The sequence below is a fragment of the Seriola aureovittata genome, chromosome 22 (genome assembly GCF_021018895.1).
Source record: "Seriola aureovittata isolate HTS-2021-v1 ecotype China chromosome 22, ASM2101889v1, whole genome shotgun sequence".
Lineage (NCBI taxonomy): Eukaryota > Metazoa > Chordata > Actinopteri > Carangiformes > Carangidae > Seriola > Seriola aureovittata.
In genome coordinates this window covers 14681798-14696380 of record NC_079385.1, presented here as the reverse complement: position 1 = coordinate 14696380, position 14583 = coordinate 14681798, and the positions used below count along the sequence as shown (strand labels likewise).

The 14583-nt window shown below is 42.4% G+C and overlaps 1 protein-coding gene across 1 annotated transcript; it reads right to left on the bottom strand.

Annotated features, from left to right (window-relative positions):
- Positions 1-25: 25 nt before the first annotated feature.
- epyc (epiphycan) lies at positions 26-13581 on the bottom strand. The gene is made up of 10 exons (XM_056367090.1): positions 13320-13581; positions 10373-10571; positions 4146-4314; positions 3262-3759; positions 2732-2935; positions 1720-1851; positions 1302-1460; positions 940-1142; positions 587-682; positions 26-202 (listed from the first exon to the last, which is right to left on the bottom strand). Exons 2-10 carry the CDS (start codon positions 10562-10564, stop codon positions 32-34), a joined length of 1824 nt encoding a protein of 607 aa, XP_056223065.1. The 5' UTR covers positions 10565-10571; positions 13320-13581; the 3' UTR covers positions 26-31.
- Positions 13582-14583: the final 1002 nt, after the last annotated feature.

Here is a 14583-nt window from a genome sequence, read left to right as displayed (position 1 = left end):
TGCAAGAGTGTAAGAGTATGTGTCTGTGTGGTTAAATGAGATCCCCGATGGGTATACGGGGCAGGCAGATGTAAGCCTGCGGGGTCCTGCTGAGGTTGATGGGGTTGCCGTCCAGACGGATGTCCTCCAGTGCGTTCCTGATGTAGTTGAAATCTTTCAGGTTGCAGAACGTGTCCTCGTGCATCGTTTGAATATTGTTACGCTGCAAGAGGAGATGGAGGAGGATCCATGATGAGATACATCCATGCATTGAGAGAATGAAAGCACATAGGGAGTGTTGACTAATCAGAATGAATTCTAAATGTTTTTTATTTTAACACAGCTCCACCCAACATCATAATGAGTAGAAGTCTAATCAGACAGGATAAGTGAAAACACCTGTGCGGTTGTACTGAGACCTATTATCATTTCTGACCCCAACTCACCTTTTCAGCGAAAGATTTTTCTATTTACATTGTTTTCATATCAAACTGGAACCAGAAAGAGTTTTAACCCCAAGAATGCAAAGAACCTGCACTATACTTTGAACATTTTGCTATCATTGTTGACCAGTGATGGGGAGTGATGACACATGAAGCAGATATACCTGTAGGTGTAGAGATCGCAGGCTGTCCGGTAGAGGCACAGGGATGTAATCAATGAGGTTGTCTGTTAGGTACAGGTACAGCAGGCCAGTCATGTCCTAGAAACAGGGACAAAGGATATAGGTCATTATTGGCCCTGACCCTTAAAACAAATGTTTTTGATATATATGGATCCCTTACATGTTCAACCAATGCACTGCAAGACTTAAGAATAGACCCCACAGCGCTGTCTGGTGCGCAATCTATGTAATGGCTTTGCCATTTTTTTACTGCAATATTTTATTAGTTGTTGGCAAATATGCGATTTAAGGCTTTAGTGTGTGACAGGAACTTTAAGTTAAGAAGGTGCACGTACTTTGAACGGTTCTTTGTGAATACCCTTGGTGCCAATGTTGTTGTGGCTGGCATCAATCAGGGTCATGGTCTCTGGGAGGGCAGGCAGCTGTGAGATGTGATTTTCTCGGATCACCAGCTCCTCCAGCTCAGGAAGACCCATAAATGCTCTGTCCTCGATGGTTGTTATCTCATTGGAGGTTAAGTCGATCCTCTTCAGCTTGTCTGGAGGGAGGCGAGACAGGACACTGAGACACTGATATCAGCGTTTACTGACGGCTCACTCCAGTCCCGGTCAAAGGAACAGGTGTGATTGAATGCTTGACATTCACCTTTATATGTCGGTCTAATATTCATACATTTTCATTCAAACAGGAAACATACTCATGGAAGCGAAGTCAGACTTGTTGATCTTGGTGATTCTGTTGTAGCGTGCGTAGAAGTGAGTGGTGTCTTTGGGGAGAGGTGGTACACTGTCCAGCTTCAAGTCATCACAGTAGACTGAACCACCAAGGCACGTGCACAGCAAGCAAGTGGGCATACCTGGAGCACACGGGAAGAAGAAGAAGGAGGAGAAGAGGAGAGGAAAGGAGTAAAATATAAAAAAATAGGAGGCAGAATGATGGTAGTTTACTTAATAAGCCTTAACCTCATTCAAAGCCTCAAGAGGTTATAACCCACAGGGCAAAATCAATCAAATCAGGATTCAGGATATCAGGATTTTGCAGACAGGTTCCAAAGGGAACTGAGATTTTACATCATTGCTTGTCTGAATTCTGTGGCCGTGCTGTTCAGTACTGACCTCGTCTGTCAACCACAGGCTCATCAGGCTCGTCAGGTTCACCCGGCTCTGGCAATCCAGAGCTCACTGACCCTTCTACACCGCCAGTACCCTCCTGAGGGGTTTCTGGTGTAGTCGGAAGCAGCCCCTCCTCTTGTTAGAGACAAGATTAGGTGTTAAAGAAACAGGTTAGATTAGCATGGACATGGAACAGGAAGTCTGGCAATCAGTGGCCCACTGTTTGCCGCAGTGATAAGTTACATACAGTAGCTATATTAGCAGTATGCTACTAATATACTGTGTTTGTGGCATTTAACTGATGAATGGAAGTTAAATGAAAATATCTTTGGTGTTAATGACATGAAGTGTGATCTGCTGAACATGATTGTTAGCAAAGAACAAAAAACACTTTTTACGGAAGTCTTTCCAGTTAGGTTTGGTCTTAGTTTTAGGTTCCTCCATGACGGGCAACCAGGATGGATAACCACAGTGGACTTGGTATAAATATTTATGTGAAAGTAGATCTTGCGGTGAATAAGTCAAATATTCTCTCAAATGACATTACTATTGCTTTTTGACAGACAAGGTGCCAATGCTGGACCCAGTTCCCATTATAAATCTTGACCTGTTCGTAAACAAACAAAAGTCATTTTTCTCACCAAAATTAAGTGTTTTTATCTTCGAGGTCAAAGAACTACATTTACTTCCTCATAAAACATTTGCACAGCTGATTTCTTTTGTCTATTTTAAATTTGTATTTCTGCTACGTCCATGCATGTGTGTCCTTGTGCACATCATACAAACAAAAACCAACCCACTCATAAAAAACCTTGCTCTATAGTGGTACTAATGGTCAAAATGGTACCTTTTAACCTTGGCCAGTTCATTAAAAGATTCAAAGATGGCTCCCTGGCCCTGCACCATCACTGGCATCTTGTTCAATTTAAGTATTCACTTTTTGGCGTGTGAGATATGGATGGAGTTTTTACCCCGCCATTAACATATCTCACACAAGGCTAGAGTAGATACTGACCTTTATCAATGTCAGGGACCAGAGTTACCTCAGGGACCTCTGTGTCTCCAGAGACACCAGACCCAGAGGCTCCGGAGACATCTACGTCTCCAGAGGCTTCAATATCCCCTGAGGCCCCTGAGATTCCTGAAGCTCCTGAGAAATCCCCAGAAGCACCCGATGCCTCTTGGGGGATAGTGTCGGGAATGAGGGGCAGCTCCTCCTCTTGTTAGAGCCAAGGGTTGGGGTTAGGAGGTACGAAGTTAGGTGGGTGGGGGTGAGACAGACAATCAATCAACCAATTAACCAATCAATCAATCAATCAATCAATCACACTCACATTTTAGATGAGACAGGATGTTAGAAATGAGTAACACAAATACAATGGCAATCAATAGAACAAATAATTAAGATCAACATTTAACTACATTTAAAAAGGAAGCAGTTAAATGGAATGTAAGATAATAAATCAACATAAATCAGAGTGACAGGTTATTTCCACACAGATCAAGAAATAGTGTTTCCACAATCTGCTCTGTAAAGGTACTAACCTCCAGATATCAAAGTTATCCCAGAGTCCCCGGACTCACCAGAGTCCCCAGAAACCCCAGAGCTTCCGGAGGCCCCTGAGATCAAGAGATCTCCAGAGAACCCAGAACCAGACTGGTCCCCAGATTCTCCAGAGCCCAGGGGGAGTTCAATGGAAATCCCTGAACCTCCAGAGACAAGGTCCCCAGAGGCTCCAGAAGTTGCAGATCCCATGATATCCCCAGATCCTGAGAGATCCCCAGATCCCCAGAGATCCCCAGATATCAAGATATCCCCAGATACCAAGAACTCTCCAGATCCCCCAGAGCTGAGGAGCTCCTCAGAGGCTCCGGAGACTAGTACAATGTCACCAGAACCCCCAGAGCCGCCAGAGACCAGTAGATCTCCTGAGCCTCCAGACCCAGAGGCCCCAGAAGCTCCTGAGGCCCCAGACCCTACGGAACCCCCAAAATCCCCGGAGACATGAAGGATGTCAATGGGCCTCAGACGCAGCTCCACCTCTTGTTAGAGACAAGATTAGGTATTAATAAACAGACATATGAGACTGAAATGGATCATTAATCAGGTTTGGAGTTCACAATGATGATTAGGTTCAGTAGTAGGTGACAGATGGACACAATGAACATGACACATTTAAACATTAAGAGCTAGTTAAATGGAAGACATGCACGTGGAAAAGATGATTTGCTGAAGATGAAGACAATTAGTTTTTTTTGAGAGATTAGTGTTTCTTTGTTTTGGATGTTTTTGTTCATTATGGGTAATGCTGCTTCCACAAATCCATATGCCCAGAGAAGAGCGAGGCCGTCTGTCAATCTGTGTGAACTTTGTATATCAAGTGACTTTATGGGTGTGCAGACCTAAATGTAAATGTTTTTTTTCAGACCTTTCTGTGTGTCTGGGCCCATGAGAACCCCAGATCCCCCTGAACCCTGGGGGATGAGCTGGGGTGTCAGAGGCACCTCCTCCTCCTCTTCCTCTCCTTCCTGTTCCTCCAAGGAGGCCTCAGGTACAGGGTAGTTGTAGTCAGGTGGGGCCAGTGTTCCAATCTCTATCTGAGGGAAAGACAGCAGCAGTGAGGCAAAAACGTAAGAAATTCTGACTTTAGAATTGATTCCTAATATTCCAGCAAATAAGAAAACTTTATGTTGATGTAATTGTACACAGCCAAAATACAGGCCATACAGACATTTTGCTGTATTCCGAAATAAAATAGCTCACCTACACATTTCAACATTTGGTAAACTCTAAGATAACACGCACCCGCACAAAGTTATGAACTGAAAATTGGAGGTCAATGTGATGTTGGTGATCTATAATCTATGAATAATATACCAAATCATACATCCTGGTCATTAAAAAGTCTACCAATAACTACATATTATACAGATATATATCTATCATTATAATATACAGAAAATGGACTCTCCCTTATTAAAATGAATTTTGTAAATGTAAATGAAAATTAACACTATGTATTCATCCATATATCATGGAGGGCACTATAAAACCTCCATAAGATTGCATTAAGTAGTCCCAGAGTTACAGCGTTTTAGGAGACAAACAGTGCTCATGTATGCATGGCGTTGACAGTCAGGTGATTTGATACATTTCTGTAAACAGGAAAATCAAATGTTAAAAATCCAAATCTCTCACAGTACATCTGTTATTTTGTCAAAATCTACAGTACAATCCTTGGTGTAAAGAATTTGACATGTCAACACATTCGTCTCGCAAACAAGCAGTTACAGCCGAACCATTTAGACTGACGGGTCACGGATCACTCAGGGTAGCATCATTCATTTGGTAATCAAATGGCTTTATACAGAACATAAGCCAATGTAACTTGTGGATACTAACAAAACATTAGTAACTTTGACACAAAAGCTCTTTCATAACATTTTGTGAGGAGTATTAAAGTGTCTATGGTATCTTTCGCTCCTGAAATGACCTTATAAGTAACAACATTGAGGGAGAGAGTCAAGTGCAGAGTGAAGATCAGATGAACCTTGCCTGCTTATTGTTGAAGATTGATAATCACATACACAGTTCACCATAACTGACATCATGCTTCCCAATCTCTGTTCATAGCTTGTATTTGGCCCATCCTACGCATGGATGCCGCCCTTTAAACTGCTTTCCTCTACCCCCTCCACGCCTACCATAAACAGTGATGCAGTGGTTAATAGAAACTTGCAGTAAACATCTGTGATCACTGCTGGGAAAACAACAAACTATATGAGCAAAAAAATTTGTTTTATTTTATCATGAAAAATGTTAATTTAAACTACAAGAGATGCTATCCTAATATTGTTCACGTATTTGACAAGTTTATCACCCTTTGCACTCCGGTAAAAGCAAAGTCCCCTCTTCCCTTAACCCTGCACAGGATAATTAGGTAAACTGATGGATAAGCAATCGAGACAGTCTGGTGGTCTGAAAGGGTGACATCGTCGTTTCAAATCTGTTTTGGGATCTTGCGTATTCCTTTCTTTCACCCTTTCTCTCTGTTCTTCTTTTATCTTTTCTATGATTAGTTGAAAAATGCAAAAAAGGCCAAAAAGAACATTCAACTATAATCAAAGGTGATAAAGTTCAACTGACATGTCACTGAATCAAAAATCAAGGGGGGATCAGCACAGGTCCATCCAACCCAGGATTATAGCATAACTGCTCTGTCTCCACCAGTAGGTGGCAGCAAAGTGTCCAGATTGACGTATACACACTAGAGACAGCAAGGACTACTCAGATGCAAAGTCTAAAAGAAGCCATAGAGGACATTTCTGGGGTATAGACACCTTAAGATGACCACAGTGATTAGTCTTTGCGCCCACAACCAGACGACGGCGCTTTCTGCACGTACATCTTCTGCATGTGAAATATCTTAGCAATAAGAACAATCATGACACCAAGCGTACATGCCACAGGGAAAAATAACTTAATATTCAGTTACAAATGGAAGAAGACATTTTTTTTATGCGATCTTAATTATGAACTGACTTTTAAATCACTTTTTTTTGTGATATTTCGTCAGGTTTTTGTCAACAAAACTTTGACATTAATAAGTTTCTTAGTCTTTTTAAAAAGGTTTTTCAGATCATTCCCGTATTTAGTTAACCACTTTCTTTCACAAGTGATGGTGTTTGCAGACATTATTTTGTGCCCTTTAGTAAACTTAAAGTCTAGACAAACTGCAGGGAGTACACCCAAGGACTAAGAAATAAAACCATGTAAACGCTCCTGTCTACTTCATTTCAAAATATCACATTACTCTATAAACAAAGGTTTAGCACTTTCGTTTATCAAACAGTCTAGCATTTAAGTTTTATGTTGGGAAATAAATTAAAAGACAACTCTGCCAAAACAACAACGATTTATGAATTACAGCGCTTTTGGTTCCGTCATTAAAAGCTTCAGGTATATCCATCTGACATTATAATTGCATTTACAGTCATTGCAGTTGTACTTTTTGATGTTTTGGTGTTTGATGCAGTTCTATCATCCTCCAGACGAGGGCAATGAACCCCCACACACCACCACAGGTAATACCTGACACTCTCTCACGCCCAACAAGGCTGACTCAACCCTCTAAAAAGGGAATGGTCCTTGTGGATCCAAGACACACATGGTAGCTGCAAGAATCCATATTTGAGTTTTAGCAACTACTTTCAACCAAAGTAATCAGATGCCAACAAGCCAAAAGGTGTCAAAGTAAATGTACTCTATGTCCAGAGAATGAAGTGAGTAGAACCTTTATGTCACCGCAAATTGAAGTGAATAAAAAAGTAATGCAGTGACATTAAATGCAGAAATGAGGAGATATCTAGCGCTGAATGTCACGTTTTAAAGCTTGGCAGACACACAGTTTGGGATACAACAAGGTAGGCCTTTGACTTGTCTTGCACAGAGTTAGCTCACTGCAGCTCTCCCCTTCATTTCCCCCTTTCCCCAAAGCAAACATTTACACCCGAGGGGAAAAGAAGAGGCGAAAGGCTGGCAACCAAAAATATAGAAAAAAAAAATCTCTGGAAACAGCATGGGAATACAGAAAGCACAGGGAGAGACGCCGAATGTGAGCATCAAGCCAAAGCCAAAACGATGTGTCGCCGCTGTGTATGTTGTATATTAATCAGTAGATGCATTCAGCAAAGGATGTGAAGTTTCAGCTATACACTTGGTTCACCAGCTGCAGCCTTTAGCCTACAACAAACAAAACGGCAGAGTGATTTGCAAAAGTACTGGTCACACCCCCCCAAAAAATGAGCAGCACCAGGTCACCACCCTTCTGATGGTTCATCTGCATACACTGTACAACATGTGCAATGTAATTCATGCTAAGTCTTGAGTCCAATGAATAGCCATGTGGTAAATTTTGCATGCTAAGGTGCTGGTAGACATGAGCAGAGCCAGGCTAGCTGTTCCCACCTGTTTCCAGTCTTGATGCTCAGCTAAGCTAACTGGCTGCTGGTTGTAGCTTCATGTTTAACGCACAGAAATGAGAGTGGTGTCAATATTCTTATCTAACTCTCAGTAAGACAAATGCAGTGACAGCATTCCCCGGTGTTTTCAAGTAAGTAACAGACAAGATTATGATACTAATTATCAGTTTGTGGCACAAATGAAGAGCTACAGATGGCTGACAAAATAACTGCTCACTATATGGCCTACAGTAAAACAATCCAATACGACAACAGCACAAACAACAGTTTCGGGAATCAAAAATCACCAGTCAACGATGTATATAGCATACACAAATATTATTTTGTCCAGCCCTGGAACAAAGCAAGTTCAAAATTCAAATTACCAGCTGCAACGAACTGAGCCAGCCTGCTCTGAAGATGTTTGACTCAAGGAAAAATGATGAAAGACAGACTGAATGTCTGGGTCAAACAAAGATGCCTAAATAAATCTAAAGTTGGTGATTAAAGCATTTGCAGAGACTTTTGAGCGCAGCAGGCTGAGGACACTCTGCTTGGATAACGTCGTAGATGAGCTTTACTTCTCTCTAAAGAGACAAGCCTTGAGGAGAGAGAAGAGACATACAGTACTAACAAAGAGCTGGAAGTGGAAAGCAAAGACTCAGCATTCCAGAGGCATGGAGCTCATCATCGCTTCACTGCTCCCGTGACATTTGATGTGTGTTTGAATAAAATCCATTTACTCTTTACTTCTTCTCAAACAACCAGAAGATCTGCCCTCTCACCCTTAACTCTGTTGTCAACAGCAAACAACAAAGTGACAGATCTTTGCAATGTTCTGTTTCTCAATGCTGCAATTATAAGTTTGTGTTTATTCAGTGCGGACAACCAGATGAAAAAGACTCTTGTAACTCTAATTGTATTGTTTCTCTTTTTCCTGCTCCCGCAGACTCCCACAAAATCTTATGCAATGTGCTGTGTCATATCCAGGCTTGGTAACAGAGAGACATTATCAAAGCCATTCCCCTGCAACACATGACAGCGTTCCCACACTGAGCACTGTCCGGTGTAACACTCAGCTGTAAAGCTTTGCACACCACAATTCAAACATTTTAAATCTAGGCAAAAGGTTGTGCTTGTAACTTTTTGCGACCGTGGATGAAAAAATAATTTCACTGCTTTACGTTGTTAGTTCTGCTAAATCGGCATTGGATAGTGGGATAGGTCTTAGATAACAGCGGTAGTGTGAGTGCAATCCACATCAGGTTTGACTTAAGTCGCTGGCTCAGAGGAAGCAAGTTGAAAATCCTGTGTGGATGATTCGCCTCGTGCCATCTCGACATCGCCTTGGCCTAATTTCCTTGTTACAAAGAAGTATAAATGGGAACACGAAATTTGGCTTTATCTTGCCATCCCAGCATGCCCCGCAGGGTTGCCACATCACACTCAACTTGAGCTGATTTAGAGAGGGCACTTCTGGAATCCATTTTTCATGTTAGAAATCCTCTCTCATCTTTGGAAAGCTGTTGCGCAGAGCAGAATCTGAGTAGAATGAGAAGAGACGTGAGTCCCAGCATGCACAGCAGTCCTTGGGTTTTTCTCACTTTGAAGCAGGTCATTCCCTTATTTAACAGTGACAGCAGGTCACACATAGAGAAATTATTCCATAACAGCTGTCTCACTTGAAGCCCGTTGACATCCACTTGCTAAAGCCTCATGTAGAAAGTATAAGTTGTAAAATAATACATGCAAATGATGCTCCATCTATTTTTCTTGTACTTTTTTTCTTCATCTGTGGCTGTCAGGAATTTATATTCTGATGACTGAAAGCAGAATGAAATCATGCAGGTTGCAACTAAGCAATCTGCACACCAAGATAAAAAATAAATAAATATGTAAAAATGTTAGTATGCTGTGTGATTAAAAGATGTGTCCTTCCTTGATCTCTTTAGGCAAATAAAAACCATGTCCATAACTGAGGCATGAATATTGCTTGATTGCATAGATAAAACTACTCCACATGCAGATGGACCGCAGATTCTGGGGCCTGTCAGTCCAAGTGTCGGGGCCAAGGCATGAAAGTGAAATATTTTGGCCACAATAGTGCATAAAGCTGTAAAGCAGCTTGTCCACTTTCCAAATGGCCCCTGTTGCTGTCAGTGTGATGCCTATCTGCTCCATGAACCTAGTGACCTCTAATCAAAACCAGCCAGTTCGCCAGTGTTACACTGTCACAGCTGTGATTTGTGAAATCTGAAGGGAATCTGGATTTGGGCGGAATTTGATCAGCCTGTATGGTTTAAACTCTGGAAACCATTAAGCAGTGAAGAACACAAAACTGACTGTGTCAAACAACTAAAGTGATAAAGGTAAATGTTGAATAAATACTATGTGAGTCACAAATGGCATCAGTTAAATCTGCAATAACAAATTTTTGGCTACTTGAGTGCAGCAGAAAAAAGCAATAAACACAACACAGACATATAAAGCCTTTTAGCAGCTAAATCATAGACATCCTGGTCTGCTGCTTGGTGCCGTTTCATAAAAGATCTGATGATTTTGCTGACTTTCTGCTTAGCAGAATAAATGGCAACCTGCCATGACGCATGACAGCAAAAACAAATCCTCAATGAATTCGCTGATATTATCTCAAAACTACCAACTACCATGGTCTTGGACCCATACAGTTTCTTACCTGAGGATCATCAATTGTCAGCCCATCTTCGTAGTCATAGATATCCTGGTTCTCCAAATTCAAATTGTCTAGATCCACATCATAGTTGGCACTGTCGTATGAGTCCAAGTCCACTTGTCGGGAAAATCTGGGGCTGGCCACCACCACTTTGAGGACGAAGAGTCCCAACACGAGCCGCACGAGCATCCTCATTGTCCACCTTGACACGGACAGAGAGATGTAAAATCAAACAGGGAATGTGCCATTAAAAGATTTACAGTTGTAGATGCCTTACAGGGCACTGCATGGAAATTAAAGTAATTCCCATGCAACAAGCAAAATTTGAAATTGAAAGGGGAACAGACATGCAGAAATTGAAATTGAAATACCAAAGTGGCAAACTGTGAGGAGCTGTTTTAGATAATCACCTTTAAACTGATGTGCTTAGAACGGAGGACGTGTTATGTATTAAAATATAGTTCCACATAGCTGCACTTCAACAAGGCAGGTCTTTATGATATTGGCTCCATAAGCAGTCTATAATATTGGCAGAATAACATCTCTGTAGTGCTACAGACCAGGGCTTGACTTTGGGTCAGATCACTAAGGTCAGTGAATTCATTACTGAGGTGCAGACAGCTCAAGGGATCGAAATATGAGGGCCTCTTGCCTCAGTCGGCCAGATGCTCCAGGGAGCAGCCATCTTGGCTTAAATCAGTGCTATCATGTGGCGTGTCAAAGGTCAGAAGTCAGAGTTGATCTGATAAGGAACCATGGGAAGGTTGGCTTTAGTCTGCAGGGCTAAACGCCTCTAAGAAATCTACTTTCAGCTTGTAGGATTTTTCATTGATGGTTTTAAACGCATTCAAAGGAATTAAAATTTCAAGTCCCTTCTTTTCAATAAAACGCTGTTAAAACTACATTTTAATTTGTGTGTTTTTGGTTGGGGCTTCGATAATTTTTCCCATTCACACCAAAAAGGCTTTGGCTGAAACATGCAGCAAAATTCTTGGCCATGAATTTGAAATGAGGGCTCAGACAAGAGGGCCCTTTTCTAGTTGAATATAAAATGAGCAGGTATGAGTTTCACTGAGTGCAGATCTACTATGCATATCCCTGACCTAGATAGCAGCTCATTATCTCAGCAGCAAAGATCTGCCAAGCTTAGTGAGGTTGATTCAGTTCATAAGTGTGAATCCCAAGTGGGAAGGGTTAATAAGATTAGTATATGTTAATTACAGTTTAATTAGCTGTCATCACAGACATTAGGCTTAGGAATTAATCATCTGTCAGAGGGGAATTTCATAGCAGACTATTAGCAGGTGTAGCCACATCGCCACAGGCGTGAGAAGAGTTTTAAGAGAGTCCTCTAGGCCGGGGCAGAGAAATGGAGAGCAAGGGAAGTGAAGGGAAGAAGCGAAGAAAAGAGCAAGATGGAGAGAGAGGTGGACAAGATGTTGGCCCTCAGGGTTAGATGGAGAGAGTGAGGATAAGACTGAGTGGGAGAGAGTGAGAGAGAGAGAGAGAGAGAGAGAGAGAGAGAGAGAGAGAAAGAGCTAACTCGACCCCTCGCCCTTTACAGAGGGTCTTTATGAGGCCCGGTCGCTGCCTGTCTCAGCACTCAAACTCCAAATTCCACCGAGGTTTGTGGACAGGATGGCAGTGAGTTACGGCTGCAAGGAAAAGCTTCATTCAGCAGTGAGGGTGCTCAAACACACACACACACATACACACGCGAACACACACACACACACACACACACACACACACACACAGACACACACACACACACACGTTCATGCACATACTTGGAAAGACACATCCTCTCACAGATACACACTGTGTCTGAACACACCTATCTTTTCAGAGAGAGAAAACTGAGAAACCTCTGCTGCTATTTTGGGATGAGGACAGATATAAATTTAAAAAAAAGCACCCCCCCAGGTTAATTAAGTCATCAATCTAAACTTTAAATGAGAGGGATACACTAATTATGCAAATCAATTCCTTCGTTGCCCGTTTAAAATGTCTAACATGAACTTAATGCACCTGATTGAAAAAAGGTGAGCTGACTTGTTAGCATCTCCACTGAACTGACTTTCTGTCACGAGGCTCTGAAATCCAGCATGGCTACACTGAAAGAAGGACTATGCTACAGACAGAGGTGTGCTTTTATACAGGCCATCACAGTGTACAGTGTGTGGAAACTGTGTATGAGTGTAGCCTCCAGACTACCTCCGTGTTATGCTTGGCTCCGCGTTGGGCATTCCTGATATCCAGTGATTCTACCTTTTTCCCTCAAAAGCCACAAGTAAACTTGACAGACGTCCCTTTGCTAATGGTTGCAGAGCAAACTGGTGCATTTGTATCACAGACAATTTATAAAGGAATTTGAAAATCCTCCACTAAAGCAGTTGACAAACATTTTAAAGCAGAAAGATATTTCATGCACATAATTCTGTATTGAGAGAGGATGTATAAAAACAGTTCCCTACAGCAAATAAGATTTTCATCACTTCTTCCTAAATTTTCTGTCATATTTTGACTGAAAAAGTACAAGAATCTCGATTTGCTTCCTGATTTGAAATCAAAAGCAAACAATACTGTAGCTGTGGCCAAATAAATCAATATCACCAGGGTTGTCACAAAACCAAAAAACACCTGTTGGACACTCACACCTGATTCACATCTGCTGAAGCTCATAAAACTACCTGCCAACATTTCAAAATCAATATCAGTGCTCAAGGACAACAAAGAAATCCACATTTCAGACACCTGCAAACCTCCAAAGCAAATCCCTGAGTGAAAATAAGCAGCTGCATCACCAACCAATTAGTCAGAAGCTCCAAGGCAAACCCTAAATAGCAGCATTTTTGGAGGGGCTAGTTAAGCCTGCCTGCCTGTCTGCCTAATCCCCTACATCAGAGAGCCATTGAACCAGTATGAAGATAGCACCAAGAACGCTTACCTCTGTCTCCTGCTTTCCCGAATGGTCCCTTCAGCCGTGATGGAGATGCTGAGGGCTCAGGGACCTGGCCAATGGTGAGAGGTCGCGCAGGGTGCCTTGAAGAGGGAGGGTGCATGTGTGAAGTGTGTGAAAGGTGTGTATGTGTGTGTGTGTGTGTGTGTGTGTGAATGTGACAAGTGCGTTTGTGTGTGTGTATGTGAAGGTCTGTGTGCTCTGGCAGACCTGAGTGCCCTGCCGCTTATGTGTGAAGGTAGGCACTGAGACTGATTGGACTAGAGCAGATTGCTTTTGGTCGCTGGGACTGCACCCACCCCACACTGTACACCCATATGCACGACCCTCTGAAACACAGACGCACACACACACACACACACACACACACACACACACACACACACACACACACACACACACACACGCATGCACGCACACACGCACACACACAGACATCAGACACAGACAGCAAGAGAGAGCAAAAGCCCCCCCAGTGACAAAATACCTTTTTATCCTTTACAAGAGTATCCTTTATTTTTGTAAGAGTGTGGCTCTGAAATATTTGTCCGCCTTTTCCTGGGGTGAAACTCTGGCATCTGTTGCTTTCATGTATGGGGGGGATCCTCGGGGCCCTTGTACACAATGGGACCTCTGTGAGGAGCCCCTGTTAGCATGGTGCTGAGAGGAAGTCCCCGCTTGGAGGAAGGCCTCTGCCCTCCCTTTTGGTTGAAGCTGCTTTCTCTTTGCAGCGTTGCTTGCTAAATGTTCTGCTATAACTACAGATCTGCATTCTGTTGCAGGATAACATAGTTTGACTGATCAGGGGTCAGAGCAAGGCAAGTGTTTCTTTTTCAGTTCTGTACAGATCCAGGCATGCATTCAAAGAGATGCACACACTCATAGACAGTCATTACTGTCCATTGATAATACAAAAAAAAGAACACACAGGAAGCTACTGGCTAGGTTTACCCTGTCAGCTTGATTTGGCCACAACTTTGTCTCAACCTGCCCACCTCTCCCTCTCACTCGTATGGAAACTCTAGACCTTTTGATGAGTGAGGACGTAGCGGGACTGCCAGAAATCGTTCTGCACCTGCCACATCAGCTGGGATTTGTATTCAGAGCTTTTCTTCTGCCAAACATTCTCAAAAGGCAAAGAACTGAATGACATTTTGCCCAAAATGTCTTGACACAATGATTGGTACCCACAGTATATGACAGAGTGCATTGTGCAGACCCTGAGGAGTCATGTGATAATTGACAATGAGAT